Here is a 26,182-nt window from a genome sequence, read left to right as displayed (position 1 = left end):
ACATATAGCCTGCTGTGTCTGGATTCTTTTGCTCAGAATAATGTTTTTTTTTGAGATCCATCCATGTTGTTGCATGTAACAATAGTTTGTCCTTCTTGCTTAGTGATATTTCATCATACAAGTACACTACAACCATTTATTTGTTCTCCTATTAAAGGGTATTTGGGTTGTTGACAGTTTGGCACTGTTGTGATTAGAGCTGCTAAGAACATTCTGGGTAAGTTTTTTTGTAAATATACATTTTTATTGCTCTTCAGTAAATACCTAAGAGTAGAATTACTGGGTCACATCGATCTGTGCTTGACTTTTATTAAGAAACTGCAGTTTTCCAAAGTGGTCGGGCCATTTTACACCCTCACCACTAAGTATGAGAGTTCCAGTTACTCCACATCCTTGTCAACATTTGGTGTTGTCAGACTTTTCAATGTTGGTCATGCTAGTGGGGGAGAAATGGCATCTTGTCAGGATTTGAATGTGCATTTCTCTGATATCTAGCAATGTTGAGTATCTTTGCATGTGCTTGTTGGCTATTGGTTTATCTTCTTTTGTGAAGTGTCTGTATGAGTCTTTTGCACATTTTAAAAATTGGATTGTTTTTGCTACTGATTTGGGATAGTCTTGTAACACATTTTGAATACAAGTCCATTTTCTCCCAATCTGTGACTTGTATTTTCATTTTTTAAGATGTCTTTTGATGAGAAGAAGCTTTAAATTTCAGTTAAGTTCAAGTTATCAATTTTTTTATTTTATATTTAGTGCTTTTTATATTATCTCTAAGAAATAATTGCCTATTCTAAATTCATGAAAATATTCTCCCATGCTGTTTTCTAGAAGTAGGCTGTCCAGTACAATAGCCACTAGCCACAGGTGGGTATTTAAATTTAAGTAAAATTTAAAATTCAGTATCTCCATTATATTCCCCACATTTCAAGGGCTCAGTATCTACATGTGGCCAAGGGTTACCCAACTGGACATCACAGAGAAGAGTTATAACATCACAAAAGTTCTCTTGGATAGAGCTCTTCTAGGAGCTTCTACTATGGGCATATGATCCAAGTTGAAATAGGGGTCAAGGTTCATCTTTATGTTTATCCAGTTGATCCACCACTGTTGTTTAAAAGACTTCCCTTTTAATTGACCTTAGACACAGTAACAGACAATAAGAAAAAATTCCATTCACAATAGCATCAAAAAAATAGAATACAGGCATACCTCATTTTATTGCCCTTCACTTCATTGCCCTTCACAGATACTGTTTTTTACAAATTGAAGGTTCGTGGCAACCTGGTGTCTGGGAAGTCTATCAGCCCCATTTTTCCAACAGCATGTGCTCACTTTGTGTCTCTGTGTCACATGTCAATAATTCTCATAATAGTTAAAATGTTTTCATTATTATTATTTTTGTTATAGTGATCTGTGATCAGTGATCTTTAATGTTATTCTACTAAATTGGTTTTGGGGCACCATGAACTACGCCCACACAGGACGGCAAACTCAGTTGATAAATGTTGTGTCCCGACTGCTTCACTGACCAGACTTCCCTATATTTCTCCCTTTCCTGGGGCCTCCCTATTTCCTGAGACAGAACAATACTGAAATTATGCCAATTAATAACCATACAATGTCCCTGAGTGTAAGTGAAAGGAAGAGTTACATGTCTGCCACTTTTAATCAAAAGCTAAAAATGGTTAAGTACAGAGGAAGCCATGTCAAAAACCAAGATAGACCAAAAGCTATTCCTTTTATGTCAAATAGTTAACTAAGCTGTGAATGCAAAGGAAACATTCTTGAAGGAAATTAAAAGTCCTTCTTCAGTGAACACACCAATGATAAGAAAGTGAAACAGCTTTAATGATGATATGGAGAAAGTTTCAGTGGCCTGGATAGAAGATCAAACCAGCCACAACATTCCCTTCAACCAAAATCTAATCCAGAGCAAGGACCGTTCTACGAAGGCTGAGAGAGGTAAGGAGGTTGCAGAAGGAAAGTCTGAAGTTAGCAGAGGTTGGTTCATGACATATAAGGGGAAAAAGCCATCTCCGCAACATCAGTGTGCAAGGTGAAACAGCAGGGGCTGACACAGAAGCTGTGGCAAGTCATCCAGTAGATGGAGCTGACATCGTCAGTGCAGGCGGCTACGCCAAACAACAGATCTTCAGTGTAGACGAAACAGCCTTCTATTGGAAGAAGATGTCATCTAGGACTTTCATAGCTACAGAAGAGAAGTCAATGCCTGGCTTCAAAGCTTCAAAGGACAGGCTGACTCTCTTGTTAGGGGCTAACACACAGCTGGTGACTCTAAATTGAAGTCACTGGTAACGCACCACTCTGAAATCCTGCGTTGTGAAGGAATGGCACTAACTCTCCTCTGTCTGTGCTCTATAAACGGAACAACGAAGCCTGCGTGACAGCACATCTGTTTACAACATGGACGTCATATCTGAATATCTTAAGCTCACTGTTGAGACCTACTGCTCAAAATAAAGATTCCTTTCCAAATATTACTGCTCACTGACAATGTACTTGGTCACCCCAGAGCTCTGATGGAGATGTACAAAAACCAAATTCATGTCATTTTCATGCCTGCTAACATGACATCCATTCTGCAGCCCATGAATCAGGAGAAATTTTGACTTTCAAGTCTTACTTTTTAAGAAATACATTTCATAAGGCTATTGCTGTGACAGATAGTGATTCCTCTGGTGAATATAGTCAAAGACAAGTGAAAACCTCCTGGAAAGACTTCGCCATTCTAGATGCCATTAAAAACATTCATAATATATGAAAAGAGGTAAAAAAAAAAATCAACATGAACAGGAGTCTGGAAGAAGGTGATTCCCACCCTCATGCATGACTTTGAAGGGTTCAAGACTTCAGCGGAGGAAGTGACTGCAGAGGTGATGGAAATAGCAAGAGAGCTGTAACAGAAGTGGAGCCTGAAGATGGGACTGAATTACTACAATTCCGCGATCCAAACTTCAAAGGATGAGGAACTGTTTCTTATGGATGAGCAAAGAAAGTGGACTCTTGAGATGGCGTCAACTCTTGGTGAAGAGGCTATAAAGATTGTTGAAATGACAACAAAGGATTTAGAATATTACATAAGCTTAGTTGATAAAGCAGCAGCAGGGTTTGAGAGGATGGACTCCAATTTTGAAAGAAGTTCTACTGTACATAAAAGGCTAGTGAACAGCATGAATGCTACAGAGAAATTGTTTGTGAAAGGAGGAGTCAATCGACGCGGCAAACTTCATGTTTACTGTAAGAAATTGCCCAGCCACCCCCACCTTCAGCAACCACCACTCTGATCAGTCAGTAGCCATCAACACTGAAGCAAGACCCTCCACCAGCAAAAAGATGACTTGGTGAAAGCTCAGATGACAATTAGTATTTTTTTGGCGATAAAGTACTTTTAAATTAAAGTATGTACGTTTAATTTTTAGACATAATGCTATTTAATGCTATCGTAGACTTAACAGACTACAGTACAATGTAAACATAACTTTTATATGCTCTGTGAAACCAAAAAAACACATCTGATTCACTTTATTACAATATTTGCTTTATTGCAGTGGCCTGGAAACAAACCTGCAGTATCTAGAAGGTATGACTGTACTTAGGAAAAAAAAAACAACAACAAAGGCTGTGGAAGACCTATATACTGAAATTTTTAAGACACTGCAAATGGAAAATTAGACACTGCAAAAAGACCTTAGTGTATGGAAAAAAAACCCATGCTTGTAATTAGAAGACTTCAGGTGGAAAGCCATAAAACCATAGACACAAATCAATGAAGTTTCCTCCTTTCAAGAGCCAAAAGCCCTTCTATTTTTATCTGCCAATATTTAGTCTCCAATGCCTGCCATTAGTCATTCTTTACATGTTGTCTAAATTTTATAATGGTTATCTGCAAGGTAATTTAAAGAAAGCTACTCTGCCATTATTGGAACGGGAACCCCCCTACCTATATCACCTCTTGGCCCTTCACGAATTATGTATGGTGCCACCTTCTGCTAGAAGTCTTCCCAGACTCCTCCAGATCTGAGTTAGAATGTTCTCCTTGAGGACTGGGTGCTTCTCTCCATCTGTTTTCTCACTCTGTATTACACTGATTTCTTGTCTGGCACCCTCATTAGTATTATGATCTCTCGAGGGCAGGTACCATGCATTACTTGCTTATGTTCCCGGCACTTAGCCAAGTACCAGGCATACAGTANTGGAACCCCCCTACCTATCACCTCTTGGCCCTTCACGAATTATGTATAGTGCCACCTTCTGCTAGAAGTCTTCCCAGACTCCTCCAGATCTGAGTTAGAATGTTCTCCTTGAGGACTGGGTGCTTCTCTCCATCTGTTTTCTCACTCTGTATTACACTGATTTCTTGTCTGGCACCCTCATTAGTATTATGATCTCTCGAGGGCAGGTACCATGCATTACTTGCTTATGTTCCCGGCACTTAGCCAAGTACCAGGCATACAGTAGCTCTTCAATAAATTTCTCTTAAATGAATGAATGAATGATGAAGAGACCTTGAATTTAAATCAAACTTTGCCTTGGCAGAAGGCCTCTCTATAGTTCTTACAGGGCCAGAAATTAATTCAAGGGCAGCATACCCAGCTGCGTAAGAGCAAGTGAGCCTTAATAAGAGATGGCCTATTCATAGAGAGATCCGGAGTGTGGAGTCCAGAGTGAGAGATACAGGAGGTCCTACGAAGGAGTCACATCCAGGTCTGCCCTGCACCGACTACTGGGGAAGGGAAACACCCCGTCTCTGCCCCTACAGTGCTCTCCACACCCTCAAGTCCTGGCCCACAGTCTTAGACGGGCTTCCCACAGAGGTCCCTGGAGCTCATATACCATAAAGCTACTGAAAAGGGGCATCTCTAAGGGGCGCCTGGGTGGCACAGCGGTTAAGCGTCTGCCTTCGGCTCAGGGCGTTATCCCGGCGTTATGGGATCGAGCCCCACATCAGGCTCTTCTGCTATGAGCCTGCTTCTTCCTCTCCCACTCCCCCTACACTTGTGTTCTCTCTCTCGCCGGCTGTCTCTATCTCTGTCGAAAAAATAAAATAAAATCTTTAAAAAAAAAAAAAAAAAAAAAAAAAATATACCGTAAAGCTACTGAAAAGGGGCATCTTGCACTTCCACAACTGGCCAGGCTTGGAGGTTGCAGGGGCTCAAGTTCCATGAGGAAGACTTCCTGCCACTTATTGGTACGACGGCTTCAAGGAAAGCCAGTGAAAATACTGCCCCTCCGCGGTAACCCATTTTTTAAAGCAGCCTAGCCCTCATGAGTCACACCCCAAAATATTCTTACGTACGTAACGCAGTGAATATCAAAGGATTCTCGCTAATTAGGCAGGGGGGAGTTTGCAGCTGGGTGTTGTCTTAATTTCATTTTTAGGAAAGTAACACGTGCCACGTTGTTAAGGATGTCTCTCCAGCCTGTAGATGGTCTGAGGACTGCTCTATGGGTTGTTAGGCTCCCAAAGAGAAGAGAGCTAGTTCTGACTTTCTCATCCTCTCAAATTCAGCTGGCACAGGGAAAAACAATGCTCTGTGGCACCTATTAGATCAGTTAAGAGAGTTTAAAGTCAACTTTTCTCCTACAGCTTTGGTTACACCCGGGAAAACGAAAAACTACAAGGGTCAAACATCTTAAATTCTACCTTGATTAAAATTATAGTTAAAGCCAGAAGCCGTATGTTTCAAAAACTGAAACACTGAAAGAATGAGAAACTTTGAGATGTTTACTAGACTAGTAATTAATACCATGTCATGAGTTATCACAAGGAAAAGAGGGAATACTGAAGAATATTCGCACCGTAGGCTGAATGTCTGTGTCCCTCCAAAACTGACATGTTGAAATCTACTCCTTCGTGTGATGGTGTTAGGAGGTGGGGCTTTCAGAAAAGGAGACTTAACCTTAATGAATGGGATAAAGAGGCCCCAGAAGGTCCCCGCTCCTTCCTTCATGTGAGGACACAGTGAAAAGTCTGCCATAGGAACCAGATACCAAATATGCCAGTACCTTGATCTTGAACTTCCCAGCCTCCAAAAACTGTAAGAAACAGATTTCTGTTATTTATAAGCCTTCTAGTCTATGTACTCTGCTGTAGCAGCCTGAACAAACCAAGCAATCTGTCAGAAAATTTAGAATCACCAGTAATTACAGCATTTTTAATTGTTTTTGTTCCACTCCACCTATTCTCGATCTTATCATCATGAAATTAATGATCTAGCTAGTATGTTCAAGACAAGGTCTCCTATGTCATCTTAACTTTTTAAAAATTACAATAATTTATTTTGAGAGGAAACTGAACCTTGAAATCATGTTTTATTTATTTGTTTTAAAAGTTTGGTATTCCTCATTTTCATCTTGTAAGAAATGCAGTTGGGACTTAGCCTATGTGTTCGTTGCAACCTTACTGAACTCCACCAGCCAGAATAAAAAGACTGTTCAGACTGTCCTGATTCTTGGTTTTTTCCTTCTCTCCATGGGTTGTGTCATATATTCTCTGTCCCTGGGGAATTTTCTCTACCTGAACAGAGAGCCTCTAACACTCAGTCCTCTGGCACCTGCACTGACTGGCATTCCTCCTATGACACTCCCCTGCTCACGAACTTTCACCGACTCCCCAGACTCTCTGCCTGACAGCTCAGGCTCCCCACCCTTGCACCAGCCGGTCTTTCTGGTGTGCTCTCCCACCAGTCCCCTTGCTAACTCTACGGTCCCACCACATGGCACCTGACTGTCCCCAGATGCACTCAGGTCTGTCCCTCTCTGTGCTTTGCTTGTGCTGTTCTTCCTGACTAATGGGCCTGTCACCCGTCTGTCTGCCAAAGTCAAATCCTTCTTCGCAAATGTCACTGTCTCTAGGGAGACTCTCTGATCTCCCAATGAGAAGGAATCTGTCCCTTCTCTCCTACTGCACTTCCCTGACAAGATGCATCTCTTCCTGCCTCAGGGCAGAGCTATTTACCCGCAGCCCTCCTTCTCCTCTACACTGCCGCACTGTACTTTGTTCATCTTTGCAGCTCCCAAAGGGTCTTGCAGTCATTAGACCCTCAATGAGTATACCAAGCAGCTTTATCTGCGGGTGGTGCAAAGCCCTGGTCCCATGAGAAACACAGTCACCCCCAGTGGTAAGCACTGTGCCCCTTCCTCCGTGACCCAAAAGATAGGTCAGGTGGACAGAACTTCTCACCTCCACCTGGAGAAGGAAAACACCTGTAATGCTCCAAGTTATTCCTCTAGGGATTTTTTCAGATTTATTACAATTTTTTACAAATGAAGTGTTAGCTGTTCTGCTAAGTCTTAACATGCCCGCGACTGTCTTCAGGTTTGACCGGCTCATGAAAAGCGGTGGGCAGTCCGTACTTACAGATGTCATTCCCAGTGGTCTTTTACCGATGTGTTAAGCTGAACAAAGACCTACTAAGAGTGAAATCTCTACGATTAACAACTAATGAGAAAACAATAATAACCACTAATATTTATGGAACCATAGCCTGTGCTGAAAGCTTTGTCTCATGTAACAATAGGTGCCAACCCAACCCTTCTGTCTGGGTGTGGACATGCCTTTTGGTGGCTTTAGTTGCTAGTTCTCACTTGCTAGGAAGATGTCAGTCTATCTGGGGCAAGAAAGAGGTCACTACATTAGAACAACCCTTGGCACGGTCCTGGGCAAGCCACAGCTGTGCACTCAGTAACCACCACTTAACTGAGGGGAAATTAAAAGTAATTGAATCTGATACATGACATAGTCAGATTTTCTTCCTGTTTATAGTGGTAGACCTCTTGAAATGTCAGGGCTTCCTCAGGGATACACACTATGTCTGCACTTTGCCAGCTAGTTCTGGTGGCCTTGGTCATTATTGAGCACTGACATTTTCTTGCTATTAGCTTTTAGGTGCACTGTACCCATCCTTTAGCAAGTGCCATATTCGGATAAATTGAAATTCAAGGTAAAATGTAATTTCCGTTTTTATAAGGTCACAAGCAATTCTGCACTCACTCCTAAATGAAGAATACCCCCACTTGGACAAGGTGCACTTAGCAAAGGCTACAAAAGGCGGATATTTGAGACATATGATACCTGGGGTTTGATAGTTTTTTTAGGAAGTCCAAAATATTCAACATAAAAATGTGATCCAAGCCTTTTCCATTACTCTCTCTCTGGCAGATTTATGATAATGGGGCTATAATGCTTTAACAAGACAGCACACAGAGTAAATGGCTCCTTAGCCGAGAAAGCAGGAGGAAATGGTTCTATCTTCATCGTCCATAAAGGATCCAGGTAAGAGGGGGTTTTCTCCCCCCGCACACAACAGCAAATATTCCATAAGAAAAATAATCCCCATTAAAGCTGTTTCTTGGGCCTAAAAGCTTTCAAGAAAGATGATGTCAGCTTTACAATGGTCTTTTTTCCTCTGTGATATACTTTACTAGTGCTCACCAGTACCTGGTCCTCTTCTTCTGGGTCCCCGATTACCCTTCTCAGCCTGGGCACTCTGTGGGTGTGGCTAGTTCTGGCCAATGAGCTGTGAGAGGAAGGGATGTGTGCCACTTCCTGGCTGAAGAACAGAAGAGCAGGTGTGAGATCTCCACAGACGCTCTTCCCTGTTATAGTAACCCAGGAGGCTGAGTGTTGGAGACAGTGCAGATACAAGTCAAGAAGCTTCCGTCCAGCCGGTGCTGACCCTCGGCAAACATGTAGCTTGAATAAGAAATAAACGTCTGTTGTGTCATACTGAGATCTGAGGAGCTGTTTGTTACCGTCTCATAACCTGGTCTGATTATTATACATTCCCATTTCACAAAAGCCACTGGGAAGTCAATGACTCCAGAACTGAAGTTCTTACGCTAATATCCCAATTTGAAATCTTCAGGGAAACAACTTGCCCATTTTATTGGAATGTCATTGGCTCTGTGTAGTGAATGGATCTCAACTCCTACCATCTAACACTGTTAAACGAAGGTCCAGCCAGGGATGGCAAATACATATTCTCTCTTGGGTATACTGTGATTGAGTCCTGATGGCTTCCCGAAGTGGTGTTTTGTTTTGTTTTTTAAAGATTTATTTATTTATTTTGAGCAAGAACACGCATAAGCCCACGTGTGAGCACAGTAGGGGAGAGGCAAAGGGAGAGAAAGATATCTGGAAAAGACTCCCCACTGAGTACAAAGCCCCTTGGGGCTTAATCTCAAGATCCTGAGATCATGAGCTCAGCCAAAATCAAGAGTCAGATGCTTAACCAACTGAGCCACCCAAGTGCCCCCAAAGTGATGTTTTGGAAACAATTCTGAGGCCAAGTCAAGTCTCTGAAGGTAGATAGCAAAGTTGATTTGTTATATATGCCATCCTTGTGTCTTACTACTTTCAAAGAGATGCACACGCTGCCCTGAAATAACTCCACGGAGACAAAGAATCCGTCAGTAGACTTAGCACTAGCCCATTCTGAACTTGCAGACTTCATCAGGGACCTTAACCAGTGTCGGAGTCCTATTCCAAAAGGATGCTGCCTGATATCTTACTTGACGAATAACTGTCCTTTGTGACAAACCACCCAGGGAGCCTGATACATAAAGCAGTCAGAATTCAGACGGTCAGTTCTTCCGGCCCATCACCAAGACTCTCTACTTAGCCTCCCTCTAAAATCATCCCACCATTTGCCTGAGAGACACACCCAAGGGGAGGCTGGGACAAAATACTCTGCAGATAAAATGTGAATGCTCAGAGCCTGGCTGTCCCACGGGAGCATGGGTTTCTTGTTCTTTTCCCTCCTCCTGTTTACCTAGGCCCACCACCTGCGCACCAGGGATGGACTAACCTTCACTGAGTACCACTGTGAATACAGCCTGTGCCAGCCATTCTACAGGCATCAGCTCACTGAATCTTTACAATAATCCCAGGAGGCAGATACTATTTTATTTTTACAAATGAGGAATCTCAAGCAAAGGGAAGTTAAGGATCCAGCTCAAAGTCTCAGTAAGTAAATCTGGAAATGTTTGACTCCAGAGCCCATGCGTGGTCCAAGATGTGATAGAAGGAAATGAATGCGATTGGATGCTAGTTCAGGAGAAGGAAGAGATTAAAAATTACCCATATGAGATCATTTCATATAGTGGGTTAATAATAGGAGCTTCAGAGTCTAAGAGGCTTTAGTTTTTGAGGCTTGGACCAACAGTTGTTTTTACCTGTGAGACCTCAGACAAGTGATTCATTTTTCTCATCTGTTAAGTTGGAATGCTTACAGGACTTACTTCATCTTCCCGTGAGGACTTGGTGAGATTATACATATAAAGTGATTAGCAGACCCTAACATATGGTAAATATTTTTTAAAAAAGCTCTTATTATTCTCAATGATTTATCATTCTTTCCTCCATGCCTAATTATCACACGGGGAAGCTTAAATTGGTTGTTTTATATTAAAGTTGACTGAGTGGAAAAAATAATGTCTCTTTTAGAGAAAATTTCTGCCAAATAAATGTCAACTTTACTAAGATCCAAAAGCCTTTTTAGCTGATCCACTTAGGAATTTTGCTTCACGTCTGTTTCTTTCAGTTTCCTATTATGATATAGTGCACCCAAACGCCGTATCTTATACTGCCTCAGACTCAAAAAAGCATTTAAAATGTGGCCCTGAGGGCTGATCCATTATTTTATTAAAGTCAAAACAGGTTAGACTTTCTCCTTAACCTCATTAAAAGCATAGAGTTACAATAACTGCTGTTCTTTCATTGAGATTATTCAGAACCATCTAGCAATAGGACTGAACTGCCAATTGAAAGATTGGAAATGCAAGTCTCAGTTATCCAGGGTCACCATGACATATTAAGGAAATGTATCAGTCAGGGCTCCAGGGAAACAAAAACAACAGGAGCGTGTGTGTGTGTGTGTGTGTGTGTGTGTGTGTGTGTCTAATTACTGAAAGAGAGAGAGATTTATTTTAAGCTATTGGTCCATGGACTTTGGCTAGCAAGTCCAAAATCTGCCAGGTAAGATGGCAGCCTGGAACCCCAGGGAAGAGTTGCAGTGTGAGACTGTGGGCAGTCTTCTAAGAATTCCTTTCTGCTCGAGAGATGTCATTCTCTTTCAAGGAAGACCTTCCAGTGATTGGATGAAACCCATTCACGTTATAGAACATGATCTGCTTTACTCAGAGTCTACTGATTTAAGTGTTAATCTCATTAAAAAAAATAAACACAGAAACACTTAGAAGAATATTTGATCAAATATCCGACTTTCATGGCCTCGACAAGTTGATGCATAAAATGAATCGTTACGTGAAGTCATGTTTTATTTGCGGGTAGGGTGTTCTCAACCACAAAGATCACCTGCATCCTGTATCAAGTAAATACAGCCCAACAGTCCTATGAAATCCACCTGTAGTCTTTGAAGAAAAGGAAGATAAGTGTTGTTGTTCACAGACCCCTCTGTGAGATCTTCCCTAATCTGAGTTTGTCCGCAGCTTTTCTTAACTCCTGTTGCAACCCACACTGTATCTTCACATTCCCTGGACCAGTATAAGAGAAGCAAAGGCATGTACAGATTTTTGTGAGGACCACAGAAGAAAGGGAAGGTCCCTGTCTTTTTAGTGGCTGTTAAAGAGATTCTCAACCAGATGTCTTCATAGGCTTCAATAAAATGTTATTTTCCTTTCATTTAAAATGTGTTTAATTTTTTTTTCTACATCTTAATGTCTGAAAACAGCTGAGTGAAGAGCAGAACCGCTGTCTTTACCCAGGCACTTGTTAGAGTGCAAGTGCAGGCTGAAGCCTGAACGACAGCCACTGGAGAGATGTGATGAGATTCAACACTGAGAATCCCGCGGCCAGGCCATGAGGAGTCAGAGAGCAGCCAGATGTAAAATGGTAGGATTTGGGCTACACTTCTTCCATTCACTCTCCCAGGTCACTCTTCGTCATTCTGCATGCTGCTGTGTGCTCTGTGCCCTAGAAAACTGACCTCTGATGGCGACTGGCTGCTGGCTGTGCCACTGTGGTCGGCCACTGGTGAGCAATGGTGAGAGGTGGAAGGAGGAAGGAAAATAAGGAGCTGGTACTTATTTTGAGGCTCCCTCCCTGAGAGGTCTCATCCGGCTAGCTGTGTCCTTCAACCCAGTCATAGCTCCTTTTGGCCGCCCTTTCCACAGGACTCCTGGGTCCCCTTCAGATCTGGGGTGGTGCCTGCTCCTCGGTGGTGCTAGCCCGGGGGTCCTGCACTGTCCCGTCGGGCTATCCTCTCACCTGGCCACAAGCTCCTGGAGAGTCCCTTCATCAAAAGCTCTTCCAGTTACCTAAGCTGGAGTGTGCTATCTCTGCGGGCTGGGACTGACTAAAAAGGTATCCCACATCATGTTATTTTTTGCCTTGTTTGAAGAATTGGGATAATAAAAATCCTCTAAAACATTCCTGAGTTTTTGCAATCCCCAACTGAGCAAATACCTTCTGACGTTACTCAGAGTTCTGTAAGTGCCGTGTGATAATTTCCTCCCTAAGTCCAAAGCCCAAAACAAATGTTCGTTATCCTCTCCCGAGAGTGATGTGGTCCCTGGTGTTTTGCTTTTCATCCTAGCTTCAAGGGAGCTCGGTGTTGAACTCACTGTTTATTGTCAATAATTAATTCAACCAAGTACCCGCTTATACCCATTTCTCTGCTCCTTAAGATGTTTTTTCAAACTGGTTTTCATCCCATTTTGCTACGGTCTTCCCCCCCCCACCCCACTGTTTTTGGTCTTGAGTCATCTAAATTCTTTTGGGAGTAAGGAGAAAATACATCCTAATTAATAAACATTTCAAAATAAAAATCAGGCCTGATCAGTGTGAAGCCTCGGTTCACAAGGGTCCTCTTGAAAACAAGCCCCAGAGGCAAGAGGGAAAGAATCAGGAGGGTCCCAAGGCAACTGGGTCCAGGCAGTAAATCCATAACCAGCCCCTTTTTTCCACCACTGGAAGCAACCCCAGCCCTGAATAGTATGTCTATTTAGTTACCCATGGGGCTTAAAAGGTATTTAGGAAAGACCCAAACTTACTCTTGGTGTGGCGCTCCTGTCTTGGTCAGCAAAGTCAGCACAAAAAACATGAAAATCACGAACACAGCGAGACCAACCCAAAATCCAATCACAATGGAATCTGTAAACAGTTAACACTGGGATTAGTATTTCACAGCAGCTTAAAACTTGAACATTCAAGGAATCTGAGCTTTTGTTATGCGAAATAAGAGAAGAAAGTCAACAATCTGATAAGACAATCTTGACCCATTAGCCAACTGGGGATAGATAAAATGTAGGGAATGAGGCAGAGGGAAGAGCGTGGGGCCTCCAGGTTTCTGTCTCAGATAACGTGGAGAGGCTTGGCCTTACTGATTCTTGGTTTCCATATCTTAATGAAGGAACTTAGGACAGAAGATAGACCATCTGTGTCCTTAATATTCCACTGAAGTGTCCTGAGTTAGAAGATACCCTTTCTAGCAGAGCCTGCAATACGAAATTTAAAATAAATTCTGGGGTTGCCTAGCTGGTTCAGTCTGCAGAGTATGCGACTCTTGATGTCAAAGTCATGAATTCAAGCTCCACACTGGGCGTGGCGCCTACTTAATTAAAAAAAAAATGAATTCTTATTCAAACCAACCCAATTTTGTATTTTCACTCACACTCATGCTGGAATAACTCAAGTCCTCGTTACTTCTGGAGGAGAACATATGAATCACCTCCTGGGCGTTCTCCCTGACTTCTGCCTTTCCCTCTGTCTCATCTCTGTACAGACCTACTTTGTAGCAACTCTGTTAATATGGCTCCTTTATAAAAAAATTCTTCAGCAAAGCAAAAACAAAACAAAGCAAACAAACAAACAAACAAAAATCTCTGTGGCAAAAACAGGCCCAACCTTTTCCGCATTACAAGAGATTCCATATGTAAAGCACTTTCTACAATGTCTGGCATCGGAGAAAAATGTACCCCATATTTGTCAGCTATTACGGTTAAAATTATCATCAATTTCTCCCAGTTTACCTGTACTTTAAAACCCATGTTTCCAATTAACAAGCGAACACTGTGTCCCTGTATTTATTTTAACTCGTTGCCGTAACTTCCTTAAATCCACACCTTTTCAGGGGCTGTTACCCTCCCCTGGCTGGAACAACTTACCCCAACATCGAGCTAATGAAAGTCTATCCATCCTTCAAAGCCCATTCTACACCATCTCCTTCACAAAGCCTGGACTAACTTCCCTAACTGATGTGTTTTCTCCCTCCTTTGAACCCCATGACGTATTTATGCTTCTCTACATGGGCCCTTCCTCGATCCTGTCTTGGGTAATAGTCACAAGTGTATGTCCTTCAGGTAAGGATGAGACTGGATTGTCTACACAAACTGGCACATACATTATAAGGTCTCAAATCTGGGGGAGGCACTAAAGTTGAATTATTTTACATTTCTTTCTTTTTTTTAAGTTTTTTAAAAATTTAAATTCAATTAATATATAGTGTATTATTAGTTTCAGAGGGAGAGTTTAGTGATTCATCTGTTGCATATAACACCCAGTGCTCATTTCATCACAAGCCCTCCTTAATGCCCATCACCGAGTTACCCCATCCCCCCTCCCAACTCCCCTCCAACAACCCTGTTTGTTTCCTAGAGTTAAGAGTCTCTTACGGTTTGTCTCCCTCTCTGATTTCGTCGTCCCTTATTTTTCCCTCCCTTCCCCTATAATCCTCTGTTTTGTTTCTTAAATTCCACATATGAGTGACATAATATGATAATTGTCTTTCTCTGAATAAGTTATTTCACTTAGCATAATACCCTCTAGTTCCATCCATGTCATTGCAAATGGTAAGATTTCTTTTTTTTTTTTTTTTTGATGGCTGAGTAATATCCCATTGTATATACATACCACATCTTCTTTATCCATTCATCTGTTGATGGACATCTGGGCTCTTTCCATAGTTTGGCTATTGCAGACATTGCTGCTATAAACATTGGGGTGCAGGTGCCCCTTCAGATCACTACGTTTGTATCCTTTGGGTAAATACCTATAGTGCAATTGCTGGGTCGTAAGGTAGTTCTATTTTTAACTTCTTGGGGAAGCTCCATACTGTCTTCCAGAGTGGCTGCACCCGCTCGCATGCCCACGAACAGTGTGAGAGGGCTCCCCGTTCCCTGCATTCTCGCCAATGAAATGCTACCTCCCACCAGTCGGAATGGCTAAAAATATTTTATACTTCTGGTCTATTCTAAGAAGTTTACCTACATGAGATTACAGGGAGGATGCTTAGAAATTAAAAAAAAAATGATTAGCACTTATACATTAAATGTGTTTAAATGGAAAGCATCATTCTAATCAGGTATTGCCCTTTTTCTAAAGTTAAGAAATCAGATTAGCAATTTACTCTGAATAATTCATATATCATTCTACATATAGGATTGCCCAGAAGTTAATTTTTATTCAACAATGTTTATCCAGCAGTCCGGACACAAAACTAACATATCTTTCCTTGGATTAAGAATGCCAAAGAAAGGGGAGTCTGGGTGGCTCAGTCGTTAAGCATCTGCCTTCGTCTCAGGGCGTGATCCCAGGGTCCTGGGATCAAGCCCTGCATCTGTCTCCCAGCTCCACTGGGAGCCTGCTTCTTCCTCTCCCACTCCCCCTGCTTGTGTTCCCTCTCTCGCTGGCTGTCTCTCTCTCTGTCAAATAAACAAAATCTTTTAAAAAAGAAAAAAAGAATGCCAAAGAAATAGAAATTGTAGACTTTGCCTTATAATATAGTGGAAATGAAGACTAAAAAGGACAAAGGATGAATAACAGACAAACACATGTACACAACCAGCACACAACAGTGACGTCTCATTTGTGGGGGCGCCACCTGTGAAGCCCCACTGTACTGAGAGCGACGGTGCAGCGTGCTTGACTTCATCAACGGCCTGCAGAGCAAAGGCAAATTCTAACAGTACACTCAAGACTTACACTGAAGTTCTCGGTTGAGAATTTAACCTAATTGCGTTGATTCACATTGACCCAGCCATCGTTGCGGTCCTACCCTTCTCTAGCTCAGGGTAGACAGAGACGGAAAACGGGTGCCTTTAACCCAGCCTAGTGCCTTCTCTCTGCCTTTCTAGCACCCCAGGTTGCTGATCAAAAGGCAGCAACCATGTGGGGCATGGGAAGGTCCCAGCCCACCCCTGAAGTCATAAGGGAGCAGACTAGGGAGAAGCAGGGCTGTGGTTAGAACTTGAGAATGCCAGTGATCCAACAGCATTTCCAGACTCTTCCTTGGTAACATGGCATCTACATTTCCTATCACAATATACTTTCAGTGGCTCTGCTTATTCACAGTCCTCTTCAAACAGAATTTTGCTTCCTATAATTATTTCCATTAATTTCCCTGTACCTCACCCTCTGCCACATGGCCTGACCCTAGGGCGCTTTCTTACCGAGTGCCTTTCAAGGAATATCAGAGATCCCCCATCTCATCCCAGGAATATCCAAACTCTCTTGCAGTTTTACTTATACACCAAGTTTCATGGACATAGGCGTGGCAGTCAAATAGGGAAAGAAAGAAGAGCCCCTGGCCCTCTCCAAGGCACCCTTCCCCGAGAAGGATTCAAAATGAAGGTTTATAGAGAGTGAAGCTCCAATGAGGCCAGGTGGTTAAGGAAACCAACAGAAACCTTCCAACAGTGTTTCTAACAGAGCCCAGCAGCCACTTCTGTCCCATCTAGAAACTGAACTACTTAGAGATCATCACAGTAAAGACGTAGAGCACATTGCCAAGGGGAATCCTAAATGGAATGTGTCATAATAAAATAACTTCCCCGCAACCTGACCATTAATGAATGGAATGGAACAGAGCAGAAAGCTGATGATGGCAGGGCTTTCACTGGTGTGATCCTATTTCTCCATGATTATCTTTTCCACTCTAGGGTCAGACTAGGGCCAACTACCCCATCCCAGTCCCCTCCTTTCCACCTCCTAAGAATCAATTGTGACCTTTCCATCTTGAGGTTGTATGAAAAACAAGGATCAATACTTAACTGAAAGAGAGAATTCAGGATATGAGAGCCAGACTGTCCTCACAGCCCTTCTGGTTTCTAATGCATTAGGGTCAGTTCTGTGCTATGAATTCCTGGCGAGGAGCCAACAGTGCTGCTGCGGGACTTGCCTTGACTGTGCTTCCAATGACATGTCGCACTCTAAGCCTTCGCGAGCTCTAGCTCTGCTTCTCAGGCTGATGATCGGGCTTCCTGCTAACTCATCCGTGTGTGGCTGGCATTATTTGCAAGTTGGCATGTGAAAAAAAGCACGGGATATGGCCTCCACCGATGGCTCAGAGCTCAGAGGATGCTCCCTCAGTCTTTCCTCAATAGAGCAGCTCAAATGGTCCTGCTAAAATGTAAACGTGCCCACGTATGGACTCACAGGCTTGCCTTCTGCTTCTCTGAGAACATCTTGACTCACCTAGCCAAGGTCTTCCAAAAATGTCCTAGTTCTCTTTCCCTTTATAGCAAAATTCTTGAGAGATCTGTCTATACGTATGATTTCCAGTTCTTCTCATTTTTTTCTTGAACCATATTCCATTGAGTCTTTTACTCCTGCCCACTCCCTAAGACTGCTTTCAAATCATTGCCAATAACTTCTACATTGTAAATCCAACAGGCAAGTCACAGTCCTCAACTTACTTGACTCAATAGCAGCATTTGACACAGACCACTGCCTCATCCTGGAAGCTCGCTCTTTATTTGGCTTCCAGGAAACACAATTGCCCTGTTTTCTTCCAACCTTTCTGTACATTCCGTTTAGCTCCTTTGCTGTTTTCCTCCCAACATCATCAACTTTTAAATGCTGGCTTGTGCCTGGGCTCAGTTCTTGTATCTCTTCAGTTTTCTGTCTATACTCATTCATCCAGCCTCTAACTTTGAATATTATTTATATGCTGTGACTCTCAAATTCACACCTTCACAGCACACCTCTCCTGCTGTGTCCTATTGGATGTCTGACAGGTCTCAATTTAACAAGTCCAAAGCTGAGCTCCTGATGTCCTGGCTTCCCGCATAATCTTCCCCATCTCAGTTCATGGCAATTCATTCGGCCAATTAGATCACAAATCTTCAAATTATCCTTGGCTCTTCCCTTTCTATTATGCCCTATGACCAACCTATTTACGAATCCTATCAGATCTATCTTTAAGAACTATCCAAACTTTATGCACCTCTCACCACTCCACTACCCCGCCCACGGCCAAGTCCCCATCATCAGCTGCCTGGACTATTGCGAGAGCCCCCCTGACTGGTCTTCTGCTCCCAATCTCACCCCCTCCCTTTCCCACCTGCAGAGAGGTCTTACTGAAACCTAAACCAAATGCTATTCCTCTTCTCCAAATGACATCTCAGAGAAAAAGCCAAAGTCCTTAGCATGACCTCAAAGGCCCTATTACCTTTTTCCACTTCTCTATTCCCTGATTTCTTCTCTTGCTGTCCTGCCTCATTCACTCCCCTGGCACCATGCTGGTGTCCTCATTGTTCCTTGCAGGTTCCATTTCATTCTTGCCATGGAGCATTTTCTGGAATGCTCTTCCCAAGATATCTTACAATTCAATCTCTCATTTCCTTCAAGTCTTTTCTCAAATTTCTCCTTCTCAGTAAGGCCTTCCATAGCCACTCTCTGTATAATTTTACCTCTGAACTCCACATCTCCTTTCCCTAATTTATTTTTCTATCACTATATGGCATGGTTTGTTTACTTAACTTACTTATTGTCTATATCTCCCACTAGAAGGCAAGATCTATAAGCTGGGGTATTTTTGCCTCTTTTGTTCCCTGTTGTATCTCCAGTTCTTAAAATAGTACCGCACATTACTGGTGCTCAGTAAATATTTGCTGAAAAAAAGAGTGAATGAGAGAATGTCTATTCTGCTGGTGCCAAATATATGTCAGATGTATGTCCACTTCTGGTACATTATAAGGTTTAATACCAGATGAAAAACTGAGAGCCAAAGGAGAATTTACAATAACCACCAGAGATTGTTTCTCAGATGGAAGACCCTTTGAAGGTAGGACTCTTTATTTCAGCAGGCAGAAGAACTTGGTCTAATTAAGATGGAACTACTATTGCCACGAATGATCTGTTACAGGTAAAGCAAATGAAGATAACTGTTATCCTAGCCTCAATAAATGCTTCCCCTTGAAATATCTTGCTTGATTTTTCTGAACCTACACCCATCTCGCTTTGAATTCTGCTCTGTAATACAAGGAGACACACGTGAAGGTCAGAATCACAGCATTTTAAAATGGAAGAGACTATATGAAAATACACAGTACAATAGTTGGCTTAATCTTTTCTATTTTTCTGAATATCTGTGTTTTTTGTTTGTTTCTTATTCTTTTCTATGTGTCTCATATATTGTCAGTTTCCAGAAGCTAAGGACCTCTACTTTGGCCAGATCTCTTACATCTGAACAGTAAGGACTCACCCAGGCATTTTGTTTTTTTCTGATGTGAAGATGTAAATGTTAAGCTAACAAAAGCACTCCTTGTTAACAGTATAGGAGGTAAAGTAAATATGTAATGTGTCACACATCTGCCTACATTTTGCAGGAATCTTTGTTAGCTATAATCATTTCTAGAATGTAATATGCTCAAAAAAGATTTTCAATTGTCTCTAGAGATGTACCAACCAATATAATAGCAGCGGACCTGTCNACAGCAGACTTGTCTTCTTTGCCCCTTAAACTAAGGGAAAGAGATAGGAGAAAGCTGATAGAAAAATAAAATTTGTGTCACCAAGCTGTAAAAGTGCATATTGTAGGGAAATATATGGCAATTTCCCTAGTCATTTTGCTTTCCACTAAAATTCTTTTTTTTTTTTTTTAAGATTTTATTTATTTATTTTACAGAGAGATAGCCAGTGAGAGAGGGAACACAGCAGGATAGTGAGAGTGGAAGAAGCAGGCTCCCAGGGGAAGAGCCTGATATGGGACTCAATCCCATCCCGGAATGCCAGGATCACGCCCTGAGCCGAAGGCAGAAGCTTAATGACTGCGCCACCCAGGCTCCCTCCACTCCCCCCCCCCCATTCTTGGTCATGCCCCTTCAAAGAATGAAGAGGCAGACCAGATGAAGAGTGGCGGGCAGCAAAGCAAAGTTTACTGAGCGATAATATAAAGCTCCTAGAGAGGGAGGGGGCCCACAAGTACTGTCCTTGGAGTTTCTAAGTTTAGGGGTTTTTNAAAGATTTTATTTATTTATTTGACAGAGAGACAACCAAGGAGAGAGGGAACACAGCAGGGGAGTGGGAGAGGAAGAAGCAGGTTCCCAGGGGAAGAGCCCGATGTGGGACTCGATCCCGGAATGCCAGGATCACGCCCTGAGCCGAAGGCAGAAGCTTAATGACTGCACCACCCAGGTGCCCTCCACTCCCCCCCCCATTCTTGGTCATGCCCCTTCAAAGAATGAAGAGGCAGACCAGATGAAGAGTGGCGGGCAGCAAAGCAAAGTTTACTGAGCGATAATATAAAGCTCCTAGAGAGGGAGGGGGCCCCGAGTGTTGCCCCTGGAGCTTCTAAGTTTAGGGGTTTTTATGAGCTCTTTTGCAGAACTATTTTAAGCAATCAGGGTGTGCTGAGTCATGCCAATCAGGGCTTTGGTTAAGTGTCTGTCTACCTATTAGGCTAATGTCTACGTGCTGATGGGATTTTTTTCTTTTTTTCTTTTTTTTTCTGACATCTGGGGGCTTATGTCTTAACTGCACCTTGCCTGTGAAACTGACAAATGTTTTGTGTTACTTGTCTTATTTGAGGACATTTTGCAGAAGTCATTTCTGCAAAGGCTGCAAAGCAGAAGGCTAGTGTGGTCCTGTTAAGCGGCAAAACAGAATGTCAGTGCTGTTTTGTCTTAGCTATCCCAACTCCATATTTTCATTTCATTGTGGGGGACCCTGACCCTGACCACCCAACTGTCCAACTAACTCCTAACAGTATCACTGTCCTCTAATTGCCCCACTAGAAACCCAGCAGGGCTGTAAGGTTGCTGTCGACCATGTGTTACAGAAGAAGGTTCTTCAAATAATAGTTTCAAACTTTACTTTTGTACATGTTTTTGATGGTCCAAATGCTTACACAGTTTGGGAGAGCTGGAATCATTAATACTTTAAAAAGAGTCTCAATTTGAGAATGACATTGATTCAGGGTCCCCCACTAAGGAAATCTTTCAAGTTCTTTGTCACTCATGTAATACCGTCCCTGAGCAATCAGCCTATGTTAGGAAGGGGGTGTTTTCTGGGACTTGGGGGTTACAGAATAGAGTTGTGTAAAAAGACAATGTTCAGGAAAATTCATCACTGGGGATTTCACAGGTTAAGACAAATACATTATGTTTACAATGGGAATTGTATAAGACTTACATTTATGAGCCTTCAGTCCTTCAAAAGAAACTGGTCCAATCTCATAATATTCATATTCCCAGGTATAATCAGAATTAGGTGCAGATTGCTGGGACGTTCTGTTCGAGATTAATCTCTGGGCAGACATCTCCACCCTGCACAAACGGAGAAAGACAAGTGTAAAACCTGTTAATTCATCCTCAACTGCTCACATACTCTACCTGCCCTTGACCACATTCAGAAGCTCAGAAGGCAAAGGCATCAGACAGGCCCCATCCACTAGGTCAGGGAGAGGTCCTCAATGGCTGCCTATACTTCACACCAAGTGGCCATCATTTCCTTTTTACCTCTCCGCTAGACTGGAATGTTTTTGAAATCAGACACCATGTCTTCTTTTGTTGCTGCCCCCCAGGACTTAACCCAGTGCCTGGTACATAACTGACTTTCAATAACTGATAAATGAAGGGAGAGAGTATGTCAAAGACTCTGCTTAGAACTTCAGCCCCATCACCTATACCTGCATGAATATTCAAAGAGTCTACAGAGAATAAAAAAAATCAGCACCAGAAGTGAACTAGCACAGTATACATATATGGAGCACCTGCTATGCAAAAATAAAGACAAGCAACCAAAGGCTAATGAAATGGGGTGGCAAAAAGAGAAGGGGTCCACAAAAGTCCAACAATGGGAGGAGATCCTCAGTGGAAGCCCGACTCTTGCCTACTGCTTACTCCTAAAATTTGTCCTATTCTCAGTATGTCTCAAGTGTCCTCTTTGTGATGATTTTAGATTTAAAACTTCTGACTTCTTTGAGACGAGAGGTTGCACTGTGCAGTACAGATGCCAAAGGTGACAAATTAACACAGCCAGTACTCAATATTGAGCATTTACTGTGTGCAAGACACTGTACATTATGGGATGGGAGAAGATGCTTGAGACACAGATACAGACCCTACAGACCTTGCTTTATATTGGGGAAAGAATACAAAGGAACAAAGAGCAGTAATATAAGGAAAATTTCAATGAAAGATCAGCCAAAATGAAGATTCACTGAGAAGTCATAACCACTGGGTCCCACCCCTAAGAACCACCCCATCTCGGCTCAGTATCACCCACTGCTGCCTCTAGGACACAACCCCCAGAGAAGTTGAACTAAGAAGTTGAAACTAATCGATTTGTTCATATTTTCTATTTCTTCCTGCTTCAGTTTTGATAGGTTATACGTTTCTAGGAATTTATCCATTTCTTCTAGGTTGTTAGAACCTAGAAGAACCCCAAGAGAAGTTGAGGCAAAATCACCATCCCCGTCACCCCTCTGCCCCAACGCATGAGTCTGATCTTTCCCTTTTCCTTTCTTTCCTAATCCCCAGTCCTGGGCCCCACAGAAACAGACTCTAACCCCTCAGCATCATATTGTTCAAAGGATAGTGTACTCTGATCCGGAGAGACACGCTAGTATCAGAACTGGAGTGCTACTGTGAGCGCCCAGCCAGACAGATCATTCCTTCAAAGGTAGAAGAGAATGTACCGTTTCTCACTTGGAAAAGACAGCTAAACAAATTTTAAGAAAAGCTGACCTTCAAGGAAGGATTCAGTAACGTTTCTAACACCAGCACAAAAATAACATAAAACCATTGCCACGGTATTATCATTGGTCTTTTTATTATTTGAACAAGAGATTATTTCCCTCAATGAAATACATTTCCTCATGAAATGAAAATTAATAACTCAAAACTAAGAAACACTATCCTCATTTATGAGCACTTCCTCCACAAGGACAGAATAGTGTGTGTGAGGGTTCTGAGATAAATGGCAGATTCGGATAAACACAATGTGCATTTGAGAATTTTAAGAACTTCACACCGTGCAGGGAAGACACTAGATTTGAAGCTGGAAGACCAGGGTCTTCACATTTGCTCTACCTCCATTTGCTATGTCGCCAGGAAATGCTTCCGGCTATTGGTCACTAGTTTGACACCATCATCAGCCACCCCGCCCCCTTCTCCAGCGGCCTCACTGGTTTTTCTGCTTCTATTCTTACAGACCAATTGTATTCCATCCTTCACCTATCAGCCAGTGATTTTTTTTTTAACTGTCCTTGTCATTCCTTTGCTTAATACTTTTAATGGCTTCCCATTGCTCTAAGGACAAAGTCCAAAATCTTTGCAAGTTTCCACAAGGTGATGACTTGGGCCTCCTGGTCTCCTCTTATCTTGCTTGCATTTCCTGTAGTTCCTCGGAGACTTCCTGCCCTGTGCTCCCTGCACACGTGCTCTTCCCTCTGGCCAGAGTGTGGTTCCCACCAGCCCATCCTAACCCGTTCCTCTTTTCCCCGCTTACTCTCATCTACACGGGAGTTGGCATATCGGGCCCACCACCTGTTTTTATACAGCCTCCAAGTGAAGAACACTTTTATATTTTTTCATGATTGGAAAACAATTTTTGCTTTGAGAGAGCGAGCACCAAAGTGGGGGGCATCTTAAGCAGGCAGCACACCCACCATGGAGCCCGACGCAAGGCTCAGTCTCACAACCATGAGATCATGCCCTGAGCCGAAATCAAGAGTTGGATGCTTAACTGTCTGAGCCACCCAGGCGCTCCTGGAAAATAATTTGTAACTCATATTTTGTGACATAGAAAATTATATGAAATTCAAATATGGGAGTCCATAAAGAAAGTTTTATTGGAACACATCCACCCTTGTTTGTTTTTATATATTTTTTTTTATGGTTTCTCCAGCATTACAACAGCAGAGCTGGTGGTGGCAACAGACACAGTATGGCTCAAAAGCCTAAAACATTTACTTTCTAGTATTTTATAGAAAAAGTTTGCCAACCCTCCTTTAGAGCAATGGGGGGGAGAAGCTCTAAGCTTCAATTTTCCCATCAGGAAAATGAAGATGATGACAGTGCCTATTTCGTGGAGTTGCTGTAAAGATGAAATGTGATCTTATATGAAGTATGGGTAGCCAGGACCCAGTTAAGATCAACACATAGCAACCAGCACTGTTATTATAAGCTAAGAAATGCTAGTCTGGGATAGAAAAGCCTTGGCCTCTTCTTCAAGCATCGCCAACTCCCCTGTCAGCCAATTCCTATCAAACTCCCCTTGTGGGTTCATTGATCTGTGCACCCTAGACAAATGAATAAAACTGTAATAAAAAATAACTCAGAAGGCATTCGTTTGGATGTTTAAAAGTTTTAATGAGAAATATGTACATCATGGGATTCACATTGCTCCATCAAGTCAAAAATATGGTAATAATCGCTCCTGGTTTTTTAAGGAAAATAATACGAAGTCTGGTTTGATCATCTCCTTTTTATTGGAAATCAGGTATCACAGCCAGCGTCATAAGCAGAGCAGAGGGAGGCATTAGACTTATCTAGTATCAAAATAGATGACAGAAAAGCAGCAAAAAGTACACGAAACAAGGAAGGAAGGAAAGATGGGAGTGTTTTCCGATCGCTGTGCAAGCTGTTCTCCACATCTGTACCCAGCGCTGACCCCCACCTTTGGCTGCCCAGGCCCGTGTGCCCTGCGGGTCTCCCTGCGACTCTCTCAGGTCAGAAAGAGGCGTTAGGGCCACCCTCAGAGGGCTGGCCAGGAGCGAGCAAACAGACCGTGTCTGTACAAAACAACAGAATCTAGAAACCGCGACCCCTAGGGCACCTGGGGGGCTCAGTCAGTTAAGTGTCTGCCTTCAGCTCAGGTCATGATCCCGGGGTCCTGGGATCGAGTCCTACACCGGGCTCCTCGCTCACCGGGAGCCTGCTTCTCCCTCTCCCTCTGCCTGCAGCTCCCCCTGCTTGTGCTCTCTTTCTCGGACAGTCTCTCTCTCTGACAAATACATAAATAAAATCTTAAAAAGAAAAAAAAGAAGAAAGAAAGAAATCTCAACCCCTTACCCACCACCGAGAAAGTGTTTTTTCATTGCTTCTTTTCCTCTCCCTTAAACCATTCCTGTTCATCTACATGAACTACTTAGGGATGGCTGAGGACAAAGAGTCATGCAAGTCATACACGCAGAGATCCTGAAAGTGGAAAGTCCATCCTTTAAGAGAGGAGCCAAGTGCTGGCCGATGCCTGGAGACAAGAGGGAGTGAAGAGCAGAGCCCCGCTATGGCAGGTTCTCCAGGGAAGCCGAATGAAACGCTAGACGACCTCTGCCAGGCGCCCGTCATCCTGCTAGCCTTCGGATAACAGGGGGCGGGGTGGGGCGGTGCAGGGGGAGGCCTTTGTTTCACTAGCTCTTTCATCTAGGTTCTCCAATCCCAAAGTTAGAGTGGGGGGCCGGCGTCCCTGGCCTCCCCTCTCAAGCAGACACCTAGCACCCTTGAAAAAGCCCATGAGGCAACATTTTTCGTCCAAGTCTCAAACTGATTCACTTGGGCCACCAAATACACAAGGACAGGAGAGAAACAGAAGGCCGTCGTCTGGCCGGATTTTGTATAATGTCCATTTTTTGTTTTTGTGTGTGTGTGTTTTTTAAAGATTTTATTTATTTATTTGACAGAGACAGCCAGCGAGAGAGGGAACACAAGCAGGAGGAATGGGAGAGGAAGAAGCAGGCTCATAGAGGAAGAAGCAGGCTCATAGCAGAGGAGCCTGATGTGGGGCTCGATCCCACAACGCCGGGATCACGCCTTCGACAACTGCGCCACCCAGACGCCCCTGTATAATGTCCATTTTTTGAAGCCTAGAGTTGCCTGAGTTTTGCAGAAGCGGCACTGTTCGACTGTTTGGGAAATGCCAGCACATGTGGGCAGCAGCCCCCAGAGTCTGGCATTTGCAGGACAGTGAGGACCC

At 42.9% G+C, this 26,182-nt stretch overlaps 1 protein-coding gene across 3 annotated transcripts in view; it reads right to left on the bottom strand.

Annotated features, from left to right (window-relative positions):
• Positions 1–26,182, bottom strand: part of MRAP2 (melanocortin 2 receptor accessory protein 2) — a 45,617-nt gene that overhangs the window by 2,009 nt on the left and 17,426 nt on the right. For 2 of the 3 annotated variants that reach the window (XM_034647996.1, XM_002930476.3), the window contains exons 2-3: positions 21,398–21,531; positions 13,039–13,138 (exon numbers count right to left, since the gene is read on the bottom strand). In XM_034647996.1, the coding sequence (XP_034503887.1) occupies positions 13,039–13,138; positions 21,398–21,524 (227 nt within the window). In that variant the 5' untranslated portion in view covers positions 21,525–21,531. Of the gene's footprint in view, positions 1–8,464; positions 8,613–13,038; positions 13,139–21,397; positions 21,532–26,182 lie in introns of those variants that run through there. The other variant, XM_034647995.1, reaches the window with a different exon arrangement.

Source organism: Ailuropoda melanoleuca, chromosome 19 (genome assembly GCF_002007445.2).
Source record: "Ailuropoda melanoleuca isolate Jingjing chromosome 19, ASM200744v2, whole genome shotgun sequence".
Taxonomy (NCBI): domain Eukaryota; kingdom Metazoa; phylum Chordata; class Mammalia; order Carnivora; family Ursidae; genus Ailuropoda; species Ailuropoda melanoleuca.
This window is presented reverse-complemented; position numbering and strand designations above follow the sequence as displayed.